The following is a 19,016-nucleotide window of genomic DNA, read 5'->3' on the forward strand; positions in this document are numbered from 1 at the left end:
CATTAATCCCATAGAGCTTTCCCTTCCCAAACCAGTAAGCTCGCTTTTCGCCTTCCCAACCCCATTTGCTCCAATAGCTCTTGAGCAGATCTCTGCGGTCGCCTTCACCTGGAAATGGGATTTGTTCCAGCCTTCCTTCTGCAAAACGCTCCGTAGCTCTTTGTAACTCCAGGTCATCTGAAGGACGTGAGAGGCTGCTTTCGTTTCCCTGGAAGACTGGCTGGTTTTGGAGGGGGCGGGGCGTGGGGAGAAGAAGGCAGGCAAAGAAGCAAACGTCATAAGTCAGAGAAATTCAGATATTGAAGCCTGTTGACAATTTAAGTCATTAACAAATGCAAGCATCTGGAGGGACCGGTCAGCCGTTCTCTTGAATCTGAAACTATTACAAAGGGCTAGTTCTCATGACCATGTTTATGACATGGAACATTTATCTTAGGGGTCCTGCATATATCCTTTTTATTGCTCAGGCATGATTATTTGTGCTCAGGACGCTTTTAAGGTTGGTCACACACAACCCTGCTTTCTACACTGCTGGTGCTTGCAAAAAAAATTGGGGTACTCACGCACTGTATGACAAAGCCATTTCCGACTTCCTGAGGAGAGGGGGTTGCGGGCAGCCACCCTCCCACACACGCGGGGGCGGGCTTTGCCCCCGCGAGACTCAGGGAATCCCCGGGCGTGCCTGCGACCCGACCCGCCAATCGGCGGGCTGGGGAGGCGTGGCCCAACCTACTTAAGGCCAGGCACGCCCGGGGACCGCCCTCTTTCCCCTCGCCAGCTGTGAGAAGAATTTTCCCATCCCACCCACCCTTTAGGTTTAGCTAGCTTGACCTTGCTATGGACTCCGGTTGGTCGCCGCAAGGGGCCTGGTAGGAATTTTTCCAACTTGGCGCACTGTCTGCCTTGTGGTTTTTTCGCCTACCTGGTAGCAATCGTCACAATCGTATATGGCGGTTAGGCATTGGCAGGGGATTATTGTTATGCAAATGAATGTGGGGGGAAGGAAGCGCCATCACCTTCCCCCAGAAAAAGGGTAGTCCGGTAGAGGACTCCGGGGGGCGTTGCCTTGTCCGAAACCTAGGGAGGTAAGGGCCTCCGGCACGCCCCCGAGCGGTGACACCCGTGGGATCCTAGTTGGCGTACTTCAACAGGACTCCCGCGGTTTGTGGTTAACCCTTCCCGGCCAGCATGCCGGGTAGTCGATAGGTGCCAATGCCTAAGGCCAATACCTTCCATTTCTGTAATCAATAAAGTTGTGGCCTTTTTATGCCCATTAACCTTACATTATGTGTCCAGTGTCTTTATTTCACTTGGGGGAGGGGTCTTGCCACGCAAGCAATGCCTCAAACACGATTGGATGGAACTGGGGTGTAAGGAAGAGGTAGAAACAGCTTAGCCCACCTGAACCCCTGGATTTTCATGAAACCCTAAATATAAATATAACCTCTCCCATTTAACAGTTCACTTGTCTTGCTTGCTAAGGCTCTGGAATGTGGCTTTGCCCTTTTTGACTCGCTTCTGCCTGTGATGAGTTTGAGAAGTATTTGCATCCATGCCATGTCTTGGAATTGTAAGCCAGGAGAAAGCAGCTTCTGACCAACATTTCTGCAAATAAGCTTTAAGGATCTTGGCTTCAGATAATACACAGCCTAAGACAAAGTTTATATTTCAGGCATTATTTCTTAATACTTTAACTCTGTCCCTATATTTCTGTTTCCTTTATTGAACTAGTCATTATATATCTGCTTGTTTGTTTTTTGCTTGGGTTTTTCTCATTTTGTAAGTTGGGCATGTACAGTGGTACCTCTGGTTGTGAACAGGATCCATTCCAGAGGCCCGTTCACAACATGAAAAGCCCACAACCTGAAGCGCCGTATCTGCGTAGGTGCGTGGTGTGATTTGGCACTTGTGTGTATAGCACAATTTAGCGCTTTTGCGCATGCGCGAGTGGTGAAACCCGGAAGTAATCCTTTCCGGTACTTCTGGGTCGCCATGGGATGCAACCTGAAAAATGTAACATGAAGCAAATGTAACTTGAGGTATGGCTGTACTCCCAAGGTGCTCCTATGGAGTAATTTGAGGAGCTGAATGGTCTCAGGGCCAAAATAACAGACCAAACGCTTAAACTCACAGTGATTATTTCATTGCGATACTTAGTTGTGCTTCCCTTCCAGCTGCCTCAAAAATGGAAAGGTGGTGGTGGCAGTTCCACTCAAGACTAATAAGTGTAGCTGCCAACCTGGCACCCACAGGCACCAGTGTGCCCACCAGGACCTCCTATGGCACCTGTGAAAGGTCTCAGTAAATGCCCCCTCAAAAAACCCACAATGGATGAAAGTGGTTAGACTGCAAGCATAGGCAAACTCAGCCCTTCAGATGTTTTGGGACTACAACTCCCATCATCCCTGACCACTGGTCCTGTTAGCTAGGGATGATGGGAGTTGTAATCCCAAAAACATCTGGAGGGCCATGTTTGCCTATGCAAAAATAAAAATATTTCCGCCCTGCCATCAAAAGGCAGCTTCTCTCCAGCACTGTTGTGGTGCAAATGAGAGCTATTTGAGAGTATTGCCCATCTCCTTACGATCGTTGCACATTGGGGCAGTTTATTTTGTTAACAGCCTTATCATTGCCATCCATATAATGGAATGTTGTGAAAGGACAAACGTCTCCCACTCTGCCAATAAATGTCTGAATTTCCTTAAATGATGATGCCTGATAAATGCATGCCTGATGCTGAGGAATAGAGCAGCCAACAAGGGAATCTGTCCCGAGATGACTGATCGTTTCGTTCTATTGATCTTGTCTCTGAAGTCAACTCAACCTATTAAGGGCGGTGATTTACGATAAGCATTTACGGCATGTGCATTAAGCGCTCCAGCTGCGCAACCAAAAGATGAAACGCAAAAGTTGGAAGCCACAGATGTCCCGGAGTTATTTCATTTCCTGCTTTAGGAATATGATGGCCAGCATGACGCTCCTAACTCTTCCCTTGTAGAGGAGGTGAGCATCAGAGCCCTGAAAAGTCCTTCTCTGTCTTGGAAAAGAAAACCAGTTCCTGCAGATGCACAGGGAGTGTTCTTTAAAGCTCAAATATATATTTAAGTCCAATACAGTGGTACCTCTGGTTGCGAACAGAATCCATTCCGGAGGTCCGTTCACAACCTGAAAAGAACGCAACCCGCACCTGCGGGTTGTGATTCGCCGCTTCTGCGCATTTTGCGCGTCTGCGCATGCGGCGAAACCCGGAAGTAACCCTTTCCAGTATTTCTGGGTCGCTGCGGGACGCAACCTGAAAATGCACAACCTGAAGCAAACGTAACGTGAGGTATGACTGTACACCAATTAGTGCTCATGCTTAGCTCAGCAAACAGGCGCCTGGGCAAGTCCAGTGGTGCTCCTGCGCCTTGGGGAGTTAAGCATTGTGCTAACCCAAACAGCCCAGAACATCAGCCCAGACTTAGCAACCTATCCTCTCGATCTGTGCTTTTGAGACACCCACACTCACAAAAGACGTCCTCCAGTATGCTCCTTGTTCAATGCAAATGCTGTCTGAGCTAACGTTAATGCCCAGGACATGGACCAAAGAAGTGAGATGTCGGGTGTCTCCAGCATAGCTGGTGTCAGAGGAGAGAAGAACACAAGGACAAGGAGCAAATGACCTCTCCGTGCCAACTTGTCCTCTTTCTCTTTGATTGGTGGTGTTGGTTGGGTTCAAAGTGGAAGGAAGCCAACAGGCAGTGGCACCAGGGGTGGGGTGGGGGGGCCAAGAGGAAGGGACGTGGAGCATCTGCTTGGGAAGCAAAAGGCCTTGAGGTCTCTCTGCAACATCTCCAGGGACAGCAGTAAGGAACGCCTCTCTGAACCCTGGAGAGCTCCAGCCAGTCAGTGTAGACAAGACTGAGCTAGATGAAAGATTGATCGGACTTGGTATAAGACAGATTCCTAGGTTTCGGCCCAGAATGCCTGAAGGAGCGTCTCCACCCCCATCGTTCAGCCCGGACACCGAGGTCCAGCTCCGAGGGCCTTCTGGCGGTTTCCTCACTGTGAGAAGTGAGGTTGCAGGGAACCAGGTAGAGGGCCTTCTCAGTAATGGCACCCGCCCTGTGGAACGCCGTCCCATCAGATATCAAGGAAATAAGCAACTATCTGACTTTTAGAAGACATCTGAAGGCAGCCCTGTTTAGGCAAGTTTTAAATGTTTGATATTTTATCGTTTTTTTTATTGTTGTTGTTGGTATTCTGTTGGAAGCCGCCCAGGGTGGCTGGGGGAACTCAGCCAGATGGGCGGGGTATAAATAATAGATGATGATGATGATGATGATGATTTATTACCCAAGACCCTCTGAAACCAGGAGCTGGCACTGGTACAAGCAGGAATACAAGTGCATTTGGAATTCTTGGGGAGAAAAACTGGATTTGCACTCCTATGATTCTCTATTTGCACTCCCTAAACCCTTTGTGGCTTAGGGTCCTTGTATTTACGGGACTGCTTCTTCTGGTATGCCCTGCAGAGGACCTTAAGGTCCATGAATAATCACAGTTTAGCGGTCCTGGGCCCTAAGGAAGTCAGATTATCCTCCACAAGGGCCAGGGCCTTCTCAGTGATGGCTCCAACGCTGGTCTCCTCGCTGGCCCAAATAGGACTAATTTAGCCAGCTAGCCCTGGTGATCATCTAATGTTTATTGGATGGATTTCCCCCTTAAATTGATTTTTTAATTCTGAATTTATTGTTATTCACGTTTTATACTGTATTTTATGCTGTTTTTTGTTGCATCAATTAAGTGTTTTAAATTTGTTGTTAGCCGCCCTGAGCCTGGTTTTCTGAACTGGGAAGGGCAGGGTATAAATAAAAATTCATTATTATTTATTATTATAAATACTCATTATCTGAGGGCCTCTTTCCAAACTGAGCTACCCTCTCCTGTTTGCACCATCTCTCATCAGCAGAGCACATGCATGTTCCAAACCCGGCGCTGCCAGATGAAAAGGAGCAAGGTAGTAGGCGACAGAAAGGATCCTTTGAAATGATCCAGAGAAAAACTAACCTCGATTTGCTGATAGCGACCAGCTTCTGAATGCCTTGCGTCTGGATCAGGGACCTGGCATTTTCCACGCTGTCGGTAATGATTTCATGGATGGTATTCAGGACTGCAACCACAGTGTCCTCCTCCAGGTTTTTCGAAGACCTCTGTTGCTTGCTGGGCAAATTTCTCACTAGCTCCCCCATGGCATAACTACCTGAGGAACAGAAAGGGCTCTCGTTAGTTCAACCTGATCGTTCAATTCAAGGCCTCGGTCCTGTATACCTGAAGGTGCATCTCCACCCCCATCGTTCTGCCCGGACACTGAGATCCAGTGCCGAGGGCCTTCTGGCGGTTCCATCATTGCTAGAAGTAAGGTTACAGGGAACCAGACAGAGGGCCTTCTTGGTAGTGGCGCCTGCCCTGTGGAACGCCCTCCCAGCAGATGTCAAGGCAATAAACAGCTATTTTACTTTTAAAAGACAACTGAAGGCAGCCCTCTTTAGGGAAGTTTTTAATGTCTGATGCTGTACTGTTTTTAATATTCAGTTGGAAGCCGCCCAGAGTGGCTGGGGAAACCCAGCCAGATGGGCGGGGTATAAATAATAAATTATTATTATTATTATTATTAAGGAAAAGAACAGGGTTACGACTCAGCCGGGAGTTCATGCTTTGTATTATTCCGTCTATTTTGTTTTATAAAACATATGCAGTGCTTGATTGTATAAGGTCTCGTCACAAAAATCAATAAACAAAACAATACAAGTTATCCGTATAAACGGTTAAAAGCAGCTATTGAAAACCACCCAGAAAAAGATGAAAACCAGCAATAAACAGATTAAAGCAAACATCAGCATTCTACGTATCTGGGTAGGCTTGTCTAAACAAAAATTTTTTTAGCATCTAAATGTTTTAGATGACCTGAGTTCCTTCCAGCTCCACTATTTATGATTCTATGAGCTAGATCAGGCGTAGGCAAACTCCGGTCCTCCAGATGTTTGGGACTACAGTTCCCATAATCCCTGACCACTGGTCCTGTTAGCTAGGGATGATGGGAATTGTAGTCCCAAACATCTGGAGGGTCAAAGTTTGCCTATGCCTGAGCTAGATGGTTTGGTTCAGTACAGGACAGCTCTCTGTGCTCCTGTGGGTACACATATTCCTCTTTTGATATAAAATTAGACCACATATTTACAAACAGGGTGGATTTGATTTAAATCAAATCGATTCAAATCACGATTTAAATCACTAGTCAGTAAGACTTGATTTAAATCATTTTATTTTTTTTACAGAAAGACTCATTCTTGCTTAAGACTCTCATAATCTTAATATTTACAACCAGATGAAGGTTTCAGTTTTGGAATAATAAGTTTTCAGAGTAGTTTTTACAGTTATATCAAAAATTACTGATTTGGTTATACTATTAGAAATACATAGACAGATAATTATAAAATTATTGTTTATATTTGGACAACTTTTCTGCCGTACTTTATTGGAAGGAGAAAAATAATCATTTCCTTAAGAACAATTTAAACAATTTATTTAACTAAAACAATAACATTATAGCATATGTATCCAGGTTTGTTAGCTGATGTGGTTAAACGATTAAAAAAACCAAGAGACTGAATTTTAGCACACATGAAAAACTTAAAACAAATGCTTATTTCCTGATGAATAGCCTTTGGACTATAGTGTAACTTAAATAGGAAAGATTTTTCCTCCAAAAGCATTTTATTTTAAAAATCCGATTTAAATAAAAAAAAATTGATTTAAATAATTTTTTTTTATTTAAATAAAAAATCCATTTTTTTAATCATTGATTTTTATCCACCCTGGTTACAAATGAGGAAGGCATTTGTAATTTGTAATTTGGGGCGATTGATAGATCTTTGTGAGCCTTTCCACAAGTTTCAGATCCTTGCTCAAAAGTTTTCTGAAGACTCATTGCCCAAAGCAAGCACATTCTGCAAAAGAAAAGTTGTGGTCATCAGGAAAAAGCACAGGGGTTTGCATCCTTCGCTGCAGATTTCATTGCTATCATATATTACCCTTTGCAGCTTTCATCATACGGGCACAGGGGAACAGTTGCTTAGGCCGTGTTTTAATGCCAATATAAAAACAGTTTACTCTCAAGATGTCCTCGGAAGAGACCCACAGGGTCACAAAGAGCGCTGCCTTGCATATTCTCAGCTCAGCCCTGAACAAGGTGTGCATATCCTTCATGTTAATAGTATTGCGCGTGCTTTCAGGAGACTAAGGCTTAGTATCCCCCAATGCCATTTTTTTTTGCAGTTCAGCAGGATGAAGCTCTAAGCCAGGGGTCAGCAAACTTTTTCAGCAGGGGGCCGGTCCACTGTCTCTCAGACCTTGTGCGGGGCCAGACTATTTTTTGGGGGTGTGTGAATGAATTCCTATGCCCCCCAAATAACCCAGAGATGCATTTTAAATACAGTGGTGCCCCGCAAGACGAATGCCTCGCAAGACGAAAAACTCGCTAGACGAAAGGGTTTTTCGGTTTTGCGTTGCTTCGCTAGACGAATTTCCCTATGGGCTTGCTTCGCAAAAGGAAAACGTCTTGCGCTTTTTTCTTAAAGCCGCTTGAAGAGGCGCAGTTGCGACGGACCGTGCTTCGCAAGACGAAAAACATCGCAAGACGAAAAGACTCGCGGAACGAATTATTTTCGTCTTGCGAGGCACCACTGTAAAAGGACACATTCTACTCATGTAAAAACACACTGATTCCCAGACCGTCCACGGGCCGGATTGAGAAGGCGATTGGGCCGGATCCGGTCCTCGGGCCTTAGGTTGCCTACCCATGCTCTAAGCCAGTGGTTCTCAACCTATGGCTCCCCAGATGTTGTTGGACTACAACTCCCATCATCCTTCAGCTCTGGCCTTGCTAGCTAGGGGTGATGGGAGCTGTAGTTCAACAACATCTGGGGACCCACAGGTTGAGAAAGGCTGCCTAAGCTGCTTCTCAGTTTTAATACTTGAGGCCGTGGATGTAAAACTTACTGGGCTGTGGGTGTTAATGGATGTAATGCATTCAGTAAGAAGTGGGAATGGGCAAACAGCAGTTTATCGTAATACTGTAGAGTCTGAAGACACCCCAAAGGGCATCTAGTCCAACCCCCAATGTTTAGCCAGAATCTCCTTTCTTGCAATTTGAATCCATCGGTCCGGGTCCTACCCTCTGGAGCAACAGAAAGCACGCTTGCTCCCTCTTCCATGTGACAGCCCTTTAGATATTTGAAGATGGCTATCATATCTCCTCTCAGTCTCCTCTTATCCAGGCTAAACAAACCCAACTCCCTCAACTGTTCATAAGGCTTGGTTTCCAGACCCCTGATCATCTCGGTCGCCCAACTCTGTGCACATTCCAGTTCGTCAGCATCCTTCCTAAACTGCAGTGCTCAGAAATGGACACAAGACTCCATCTTAGGCTTCCCTCAATTTCTCATTTTTCCAATCTTTAAGTTCAGTTCTTCACATTTCCACATCAGTTTGTGGATTTTTTTTTTTAAAGGTCCTTACTTCATATTTTAGTGCGGATTTCATCTAATATACACGTGTGCATGTGGAATTTTGTGGAATTCTATACGTTTTGGCAAAGTGATTTTCCCTAATGTAATGCATTTTTTAATGTTGTTTTCCCAAATGTATCCATTTTCATGCACACTTTACCCCGGTATAAGCATTTTTGTAAGGTAAAGGTAAAGGACCCCCGGATGGTTAAGTCCAGTCAAAGGTGATTATGGGGTTGCAGTGCTCATCTCACTTTCAGGCTGAGGGAGCCGGCGTTTGTCTACAGACAGCTTTCTGGGTCGTGTGGCCATCAGGACTAAACTGCTTCTGGAGCAATGGAACACGGTGACGGAAACCAGAGCGCATGGAAACTCTGTTTCCCTTCCCGCCACAGTGGTACCTATTTATCTGCTTGCACTGGCGTGCTTTCGAAGTGCTAGGTTGGCAGGAGCTGGGACAGAGCAACGGGAGCTCACCCCATCATGGGGATTCGAACCGCTGACCTTCTGATCGGGAAGCCCAAGAGGCTCAGTGGTTTAGATCACAGTGCCACCAGCGTCCCTGTAAGAATTTTTGTACAGGTTACTTGGTGAAGCACTGGCTTTATCTAGTCAGGGCTCTTTCACATTCTAATGTCACCACGGACGGAGGGGGAGAAAAGATTTTTCCACCTCAACATTGGCTGTGGGGATATATCTCCATCCGAGGACATCCTCGTTTCAGGGACCTACCCATTTGCTGTAGGACCCTTGTACCTACGGGACCGCCTCTCCCGGTATGCCCCACGGAGGACCTTAAGGTCCATAAATAGCAACACCCTAGAGGTCCCGGGCCCTAAGGAAGTCAGATTAGCCTCAACCAGAGCCAGGGCCTTTTCAACACTGGCTCCGGCCTGGTGGAACGCTCTGTCTCATGAGACCAGGGCCCTGCAGAATCTGATTTCTTTCCGCACGGCCTGTAAGACAGAGTTGTTCTGCCTGGCCTTTGGCTTGGAGCCAATTTGATTCCCTCCCCCTCTTTCTTTTTTCCTTTCTCCTCCTGTGATGAGGCTGAATTTTAATATTTTAATGTTTCAATATTTTAATGTTGTTTTTAAGTTGTATTCATTCAATTTGTTTTTATTATTGCTTGTTAGCTGCCCTGAGCCCGGCCTTGGCTGGGGATGGCAGGGTATAAATAAAAATTATTATTATTATTATTATTATTATTATTATTATTATTAGGAAGCATTTGGAACATACCTATGAGATCCTTATTGCGGCGATCCATGGAGAGATTCCTCAGAGCGATGGACACGGCTCTCACCACCTTGTCAGAATCGGACTGGAGGAGCTCCACGAGGACCGGAAGGCCTCTCTCCTTTCGCACTGTCGCCCGGATATATGTGGACCACTGACCAGGAAGAAATGGGGAAGGAGGACACCCAAGGGATTTAGAGGGGCTTCAAGTCAAAGACCCATGTTTCTATAGACATTTTTTAATAATAAAAATTGATTTTGCATTTTAAGAAGGTCGATCTAATGCAGTGTTTCTCAAACCTGGCTCTATGGCTGTTGTTGGACTACAACTCCCATCACCCCTAGCTAGCAGGACCAGTGATCAGGGATGATAGGAATTGTAGTCCAACAACAGCCAAGTCTGAGAAACACTGGATAGATCCATTCCAGCCTGGCTTTGTCACAATCAGCGCTGTTTTCATTTCACTGCATTTCGGTTTCCATCAAATACTATGCCATTTGTCTTGCGGTCCTCTGTTTCATGTAATTTACATAACTATGCACATGATTTATGTAAGTTAATTGATTTAACTGAATTAGTGACATAATTATTTACACTCCATTCATTTCAGTGCAAAAGAAACATCATTTAAAGGGAGGGGGAGACAGTAATCAATTATGTACCAGTTGCAGACTGAAAAACAACAACCGTGAATATTGATCACTGTCAAAAAGGTTCTCCACCTGAGGCATAAATGAGCCTCACAGGAAACCTGGGGCTGGGGGGAGGCCAGATCATCTTTCCAAAGCAAACCTGGGCAACAAGGTGAAACCTAAACAGATATATGCCTCTCACCGTAAAGTACTTAATGACAGTAAGGGTAGAAGAAGAACACACATCACTCACTGTCCAGTTTCCGGCACTGAGGTTCTGCAAAGCTCCCGCTGCTGCTTCCAGAGTGTTGAAGTTCTGGCTTTCGGTGAGAATCGACAGATAAAGCCTCACCACTTCGGGCTGGTAGAGCAACTCAAAACCTAAAAGCAGGGAAGGCGGAAAAAACCACATTTAGATTTGTAAGGCTGCTAAAGAGAGGGATGGGATGCGGGTGGCACTGGGGGTTAAACCACAGAGCCTAGGACTTGCCGATTAGAAGGTCGGCTGTTTGAATCCCCGCAAGGGGTGAGCTCCCATTGCTTGGTCCCTGCTCCTGCCAGCCTAGCAGTTCGAAAGCACATCAAAGTGCAAGTAGATAAATAGGTGCCACTCTGGCGGGAAGGTAAACGGCATTTCCGTGCGCTGCTCTGGTTCGCCAGAAGCGGTTTAGTCATGCTGGCCACATGACCCGGAAGCTGTACGCCGGCTCCCTCGGCCAATAAAGTGAGATGAGCGCCGCAACCCCAGCATCGGCCACGACTGGACCTAATGGTCAGGGGTCCCTTTACCTTAAAGAGAGGGAGGCCAGTTTCCTCGAAGACAATGAAAGGGTTTTGTGTCAAATCCACACCAGACGTTTTAAGCACATGTAAAGCCCCAAAGATTCCTGGGAACTGTAGTTCACCCCTGACAGCAGGACCCTTAATAAGCCACAGTTCCAACAATTCTTTTATATGATTTAAGTATGTGATGTGGATGTGACTGTCTAGTATCTGAAAGGCTAACAAATGTATTATTATTACTTTTTCCTAATAATCAGGGGTCAGCAAACTTTTTCAGCAAGGGGCTGGTCTACTTTCCCTCAGACCTTGGGGGGGGGGGGGGCTGGACTATATTTTTTGGGAAGAAATGAACGAATTCCTATGCTCCACAAATAACCCAGAGACGCATTTTAAATAAAAGAACATATTCTACTTATGTAAAAACACTAGGCAGGCCCCACAAATAACCCAGAAATGCATTTTAATAATAATAATAATAATAATAATAATAAAATTATAATAATAATATCCCACCCTCCCCAGCCGAAGCTCAGAGCAGCTAACAACAATAAAAGTAACACAGTATTCTAAAATCCATTCAAATTAATGGCAACCATTGGGCTAGAGTTCTATGAGGATTACCAAAGGTCACATTCTACTCATGTAAAAACACGCTGATTCCCGGACCGTCCGCAGGCCGGATTTAGAAGGCGATTGGGCCGCATCCGGACACCGGGCCTTAGCATGATTCACGAAAATAGGGACATCCCATTCCATAATGATATTTTTACTATTTATACCCCACACATCTTACTGGGTTGCCCCAGCCACTCTGGGCAGCTTCCAACATATATAAAAACATAATAAAATATTAAACATTTAAAAAAGCTTCACTATACAGGATTGCCTTCAGACGGCTCGGAGGGTCGGATAACTCCATACCCTCCAACATTTCTCCAATGAAAATAGGGCCATCCTAAGGTAAAGCGGGACATTCCAGGATCAAATAAGAAACCTGGGACGGCTTCTCCAAATCACGGGTGTCCTTGGAAAATAGAGGCACTTGGGGAGTCTGGGTGCAGGGCAGGTGACTGTAACTTGCCCCAAATGGCCCCACAGTATAAATAGGGAGGGCTGGTGGGGCTAGATAGACCTGAGAGTCTGAGATCAACCCCCCCCCCCCCCGGTTCTAAGTGATTTCTGTAAGACAGCACAAAATATTCATTTTAATAATCCCGATAAAAATCAAACCTTAAAAGCAAAGGGACTTAAAACATTCATCAAAAAAAGAAAAAAGGATAAAGTCAGGCGTCGTAAAACAGACAGACATAATAAAATCCCATATTAAAATTCCATGTCTGGGTCGGCTTGCCTAAACAATATAATGATGTTTTTAGGCACACTTTGCTAGATTTCTGCAGTGTAAGATTTTGATAGCAACGTTTATTATTTCTTCGGTGCCCGAGGGAGGTGCAGAAAACAAACCAGCCGGCGACACCAACAAGGTGCTGAACGAAGTGTTGGGGGGGGGGGGGGCACGACAAAACACTTTAAAAAAAGAGCACTGCATACAAAGAAGGGTACTGGGCCTGCAGGCTTGCAGTCTTAAATAGACAAAGACACTTGTAAGCAGCAGAGTGAGGAAGCCGCTGAATTAATACCCCGCAGGATAAAGTAGACCCAGCGCAGGCATCAGTTATGTGGTTGCTCCATGCAAATCTAAAGGAAGGGAATGGTTCTTAAGGAGTAGTGGCAACACCAGAGAAGGACTTCAGGGCAGATGTCCTTAGCCCCCCCGCTCATCATTAGTGTCAGATGCTGGTGGTGGTTACTCGTGAGTAACTAGGCAGGACTCCGACCTGTCTTTTACTCGTTTTATTGCGCAAACTATTTACAGTGCAGATCCCAAAAGTTCATGTCTGTCTCAGTCACTTGCAGAATCCAAGAGTGGCCCCTTCCGGCTTCTCCTCCAACATAAGAACTTCGGCACCCCAATCCTCCTCCTCCCCTCCTTGCGTTTCACCCCTCTGCGCAAGCTGGGCGACGGAAGTGACATGCGTCCCTCCTGGCCAGGTGAGGCGCTGGGGCTCTCAGTAGCACCCTCAAGCCTTCTCCTTGCTTGGCTGGCCCCTTCCCTCTCTTCTCCACTGGAGGTGTGGCTTTTCCCACCGCTGGAAGAGGAGCTGCTCCTCAGGAGTTTCGGAGGCTCTCTGTATCCCAACGACCCCCCTGCCTCCCTCCCCTGTTCCGATGGCAGTCCCCTGACAATTAGGATCAGGAGGACTGGCTTGCCATACAGTCGTACCTTGGATCTCAAACGCCTTGGCTCCCGAATAAATTGGCTCCCAAACGATCGAAACCCGGAAGTGAGTGTTCCGGTTTTCGAGCGTTCTTTTGGAAGCCGAACGTCCGACGGGGCTTCAGTGGCTTCCGATTGGCTGCAGGAGCTTCCTGCAGCTAATAGGAAGCCACACTTTGGTTTCCAAACCTTTTGGAATTTGAACGGACTTCCGGAACGGATTCTGTTTGACTTCCAAGGTACGACTGTATTTTGAAGTAAAGTAATACATATTGCTGGGACGCGGGTGGCGCTGTGGGTTAAACCACTGAGCCTAAAACTTGCCAATCAGAAGGTCGGCGGATCGAATCCCAGCGATGGGGATTCCCGTTGACGTGAGCTCCCATTGCTCGGTCCCTTCTCCTGCCAACTTAGCAGTTCGAAAGCACGTCAAAGTGCAAGTAGATAAATAAATAGGTACCGCTCTGGCGGGAAGGTAAATGGCGTTTCCGTGCGCTGCTCTGGTTCGCCAGAAGCGGCTTAGTCATGCTTGCCACATGACCCGGAAGCTGTACACTGGCTCCCTCAGCCAATAAAGCGAGATGAGCGCAGCAACCCCAGAGTCGGCCACGACTGGACCTAATGGTCAGGGGTTCCTTTACCTTTTATACATATTGCTGTAATACATATTGCTGTATTGCTTCTCACGTATGGAAGTGAGAGCTGGACCATACAGAAGGCTGATCGCCAAAGAATTGATGCTTCTGAATTATGGTGCTGGAGGAGACTCTTGAGAGTCCCATGGACTGCAAGAAGATCAAACCTATCCATTCTGAAGGAAATCAGCCCTGAGTGCTCACTGGAAGGACAGATCCTGACAGTGAGGCTCCAATACTTTGGCCACCTCATAAGAAGAGAAGACTCCCTGGAAAAGACCCTGATGTTGGGAAAGATGGAGGGCACAAGGAGAAGGGGACGACAGAGGACAAGATGGTTGGATAGTGTTCTTGAAGCTACCAGCATGAGTCTGACCAAACTGCGGGAGGCAGTGGAAGACAGGAGTGCCTGGCGTGCTCTGGTCCATGGGGTCACGAAGAGTGGGACACGACTAAACGACAACAACAACAACAATACATATTGCCTACAGGGGGTGCTAACATTTCGTGGGCTCGTGGGCCCATACACAAGCTGTCACAAGTGTTGACACACACCACAACCTATCATATTGGCTGCAAGAGAGGGATGTTTTCAAGTGAATTTTTCATGGCGACCAGGGGAGAGAAGCCTGTGCATTCCAGGGAAGGCCTCTGTGGGTGAAGAAGTGCCCACGGGCACCATGTTGGCAACTCCTGAATCGCCATCCAAACAGCAGGGAGCAGGACCTGCAAGACCACTGGCATGCCTCCGAATGCCAGTTTCTGTGAGCACAAGTGGCAAGTGTGCTGTTACCCTTAGTCCTTGTTTACAGGCTTAACATGGGCAAGCTTCATTAACGACGAACCCCCAAATCTGGGACCCCTTCAAAACTGGTGCCAAAGTTTTGCTGTCGGGCCCTAAGCTATAGCTTGTTTAGCTTATATGTAAATCCGGCACTGCCCAAACACCATGAACCTTCTGCTTGTTTCTTTTACACAGAGAAGCTTCCAGAAGCTTCCAGAACCTTCTGGAATTAATTAGAATAGGAAAGAACTCAACACATCAGATCAATGCTTTCTGCACTAAGAAATGCAAACTGACATACTGCCCCAATGAAAAGGATCGTGTGGGAGAAGAACATGACCAGCAACCATCTACCCCAGTCCCTATTCCAGCCCTGAGAAAGCAATTTCTTGCTGACGCTATACCAGTAGACGTGCTGATTCAAATACCCCTTTTGGACGTATCACAACAGATCCCAAACCGAACCAAAGACATGGGCACATACATACACCGACTTCTTAGGCGCCATCAATCCAGCTGCCCCATTTGCGGAAGGGATTTTTATTTCATTATTGCAATGGTTCTTCCAGCTGTGTGTGGCGCCGTCAAACCCTTCGTTGAAGTACCTTCAGCCGCAGATCCTTGCAAGGCACAGCTGTTCTGGCTCCCATTAAGCACCTGCTTCTCTCCTTAAACCCATTTTCTTAATTTCAAAATCATCTTAATTATTTCCCCCCCTGCCATACTCGCTACTTTTTGCGTAATATATGGCTAATTGTCTGCCGCCGCTTTCTGTTGCGTGTCTTTCTTTTTTTTTTTTTTAACGCGCCATGGAATTTTGAAGAGACGAAAAGGTCAATCAATGCCGCTAATGAGCCAATGAGACAAAAAAGAAAGAAAGAAAGAAAAGAAATCAACAAAATGCTAATTGCTCTGTTGCTTGGTCTGTTGCGGCAATTAAAATACAGCCAGGTCTGGTGCATGTAAAGTATCTCACAGGACACAAGTCTAGCAAGCATAACTGCTAGGGCTAATAATAATAATAATAATAATAATAATAATAATAATAATAAATTGGCTACTAGAATTATGAGCAGAAACAGAAATGCTAATTGTAAGTGATATATAAATATCTTGAATACTAGTACTACTACTAATAACTTGCTACTACACCGCCTTGAAAACCGCCTTGTTATCCTCAGATGAAGGGTGGTTTATAAATTTAATAAATAATAATAAAAATGATAATAATAATAATAATAATAATAATAATAAATTGGCTACTAGAATTATGAGCAGAAACAGAAATGCTAATTGTAAGTGATATATAAATATCTTGAATACTAGTACTACTACTAATAACCTGCTACTACACCGCCTTGAAAACCGCCTTGTTATCCTCAGAGGAAGGGTGGTATATAAATTTAATAAATAATAATAAAAATGATAATGATAATAATAATGATGATGATGATGATAATGATAATAATAAAGCACCCAAGATTTTGAAAGCACCATGCAATAATAATAATAATAATAAGACAACAACAACAACAATAATCTTTTATTGCATTTCTATCCCATTTCCCCTCCAAGGTGGATTACTGACATCTTGTCCTGTGCTGCCAGTGATTTTTTTTTGGGGGGGTGAGGGGGGAAAATGAGTGAGGATCTGGCTTACCACTAATTTTAAGCGTACATGATCAGCCCAATTGATTTTGGATTCTTATAAAAACGGTAGACACCCAACTGATCAGGTTATGGGGCTAATCTGAGCCCACCTTTGCCGTGGCTGAACTCCTGAAAATATACTCTGGTTTCTCTTCAGATCGTATAAATCGAACTCCTGAAAAGGTTGCCTTTTTTTTGTTTTCCCCAAGAAGGATTCCTAAGCCTTTAAGAGATAAGTGAAGACTGGACAAAGGAGAAAAAAATGAAAACGAGGAATGGGCAATGCAGTAAAAAAGTAAAAATAAATAAAAAGGGGCCCCATATTGAAAGCTGGGGCTGGAAGGTGGGCCTCAGGTCTGAAATGGTTAACGGCACATGCCCCGAAGTTTCGCAGCTTGATGATTATCCATTTTTATAAAAACACTGTGTCTGCCTAGTAATGCCTCATTTTTGCTCTACTTTGCTTTCGAAATTGTTTTGCGGGTCTTCGGACCGTAATAAAGAATGTCTGTTTGTTTTATTATTGAGGTTTATAGTTCAAACTCGGACTGAATAGATACCAAAGGACAACCACCAGATGGCAGTCACGGAATCCAAAAGCAGAGATGCCTGTTCTTTCTGCAAGGTCACACATATATTAAAAGAGTAGCATGTTTTGCGAAGAGAAGGTACGGTTGCCATATTTCAAAAAGTAAATTTTTGGGGGAGGGAGTCCAACGTTTTGGGCTCTTTTTTCCCCTTCAAAATCTCCCAAAAAAGGGAAGTTTTTTGAACCCATTTTTAAAGGGAAATCACAAAATAATTGACACTTCCAATATGGGCTTCCATACGCCTGGGTTTCCCCAGACATTATAGCCGCTTTTCGAAAATTCTGCCTGGACACCATTTGCAACAGACGAATGTCTGGGAAATTCTAGACATAAGGCAGCCCTAAGAGAAGGCACACCCTAAGAAGCTAGAAAAACGTGAGTTGAAAAGCAAAAGAACATCCCATTTTATTAAAATCAACATCAACAAAAACCACAAACATGAAGGAAAACTTAGCCGATTTTGGACGCTTGTTTTTCCCCAGATGAAGCACTAGCAACTTCAATCGCAAAGGGGGATATATTTCACTATTCTGCAAATTGGAAAGAGATGTAAACTAGTGTTCATGGGGGGATTAGTGGTTTGTTTTCTTGGTTATTGTGCTATGTATTTTGGGTTTTTATGTTGTAAACCGCCCTGTGATTTTTGAATGGAAGGCGATACATAATTTTAATAAATACTAATAATACAACCGTATCTTGGTTTTCCAACAGCTTAGTTCTCGAACGTTTTGGCTCCTGAACGCCGCAAACCCAGAAGTGACTGTTCCGGTTTGCGAACTATTTTTGGAAGCCGGACGTCCGACAAAGCTTCCGATTGGCTGCAAGAACTTGCTGCAGCCAATCAGAAGCCGCGTTTTGGTTTCCGAACGTTTTGGAAGTCAAACGGACTTCCGGAACGGATTCCGTTCGACTTCCAAGGTACAACTGTAATAGAAAGGGTTTTAAAGCAGGAGCTGGGCCCTTTCCTAAGATGCAAATGTCAAGAAAGCTTCTCCCTGCCTGATAAAAGACGTGCAGATTTGCCCTTTAAGAGCCCAGCGTGCTAGTGCAAGACACCTTTAATACAAAACTATCAACAACCTTGCTACTCCTGGTCAGTATCCTGGACTTCCGCACCTCCTCGTCTGCCAGCAATCAGAATGTCGAGATAAAACGGAATTTTGGGGACGTGATGGTGGGGTCTTCAAGAAAGTGAGCAGAGATTTTTATTTTATTTTTTCAAGTTAATTGGTGGTAGGCAGACCCAGCAGCAAAGAGCTCAGAACGATGGCTAGGAAAGGTGGCTTGCTTAGAACACAGAAAATCACAAAGAAAAGTAGAGCAGAGACCTCTTTCAAGGAACAGGCTATATTGTGTTGAATTTCCTGTGTTGAATTTCCTCTCACTGCCCCCGTTCTCCTTGCTAATTGTAAGTAAATTCAACACGGGAAATTCAGCACAAGAAGTAAACAAGGAATGGTCAATAATTAAGGAATATCTCAAAGGGTACTGTGATAATAAATGGGTATAGTTGGAAGTTTCTTTTCTTTGCTGATTCAAACAGTGGATATCATTATGTCTTTGCCTTTATTCACACTTTCATTCTTCTTCTTTCTCTTTGTTTTTTTCTTTCTTCTGTTCTGTTCTGTTCTTTTCATATTTATATTCTCTATAATCTTTATAACATGTTATTTTGTTGGTATTCCATGTATTTTAAGAATCGGTTTGTCTAATAACATTTTCAATTAAAAAAGAAAAAAATCAAGGAACAGGCTATATTAGCTCCACCCCCACCCCAAAAAGTCCACCCCAGCTGTTGTATGGCAGCACACAAGAAAATAGACATTTTCTTCTACTAGGCCTCCAAGATTTGTCTCTGTCCTTGGATTCTTTCAA

At 44.9% G+C, this 19,016-nt stretch overlaps 1 protein-coding gene across 13 annotated transcripts in view; it reads right to left on the reverse strand.

Annotated features, from left to right (window-relative positions):
• The window catches only part of ARVCF (ARVCF delta catenin family member), a 603,654-nt gene that overhangs the window by 30,126 nt on the left and 554,512 nt on the right, over nucleotides 1–19,016 (reverse strand). For 9 of the 13 annotated variants that reach the window (XM_080985089.1, XM_080985094.1, XM_080985093.1 and 6 more), the window contains 4 exons: nucleotides 10,666–10,802; nucleotides 9,792–9,942; nucleotides 5,050–5,242; nucleotides 109–220 (listed from right to left, as the gene is read on the reverse strand). In XM_080985089.1, coding sequence (XP_080841215.1) covers nucleotides 109–220; nucleotides 5,050–5,242; nucleotides 9,792–9,942; nucleotides 10,666–10,802 — 593 coding nt within the window. The remainder of the gene's footprint in view (nucleotides 1–108; nucleotides 221–5,049; nucleotides 5,243–9,791; nucleotides 9,943–10,665; nucleotides 10,803–19,016) is intronic. The other 4 variants (XM_080985097.1, XM_080985096.1, XM_080985100.1 and 1 more) reach the window with 1 other exon arrangement.

Source organism: Podarcis pityusensis (assembly GCF_964106645.2).
Source record: "Podarcis pityusensis genome assembly, chromosome: 16".
Taxonomy (NCBI): Eukaryota; Metazoa; Chordata; class Lepidosauria; order Squamata; family Lacertidae; genus Podarcis; species Podarcis pityusensis.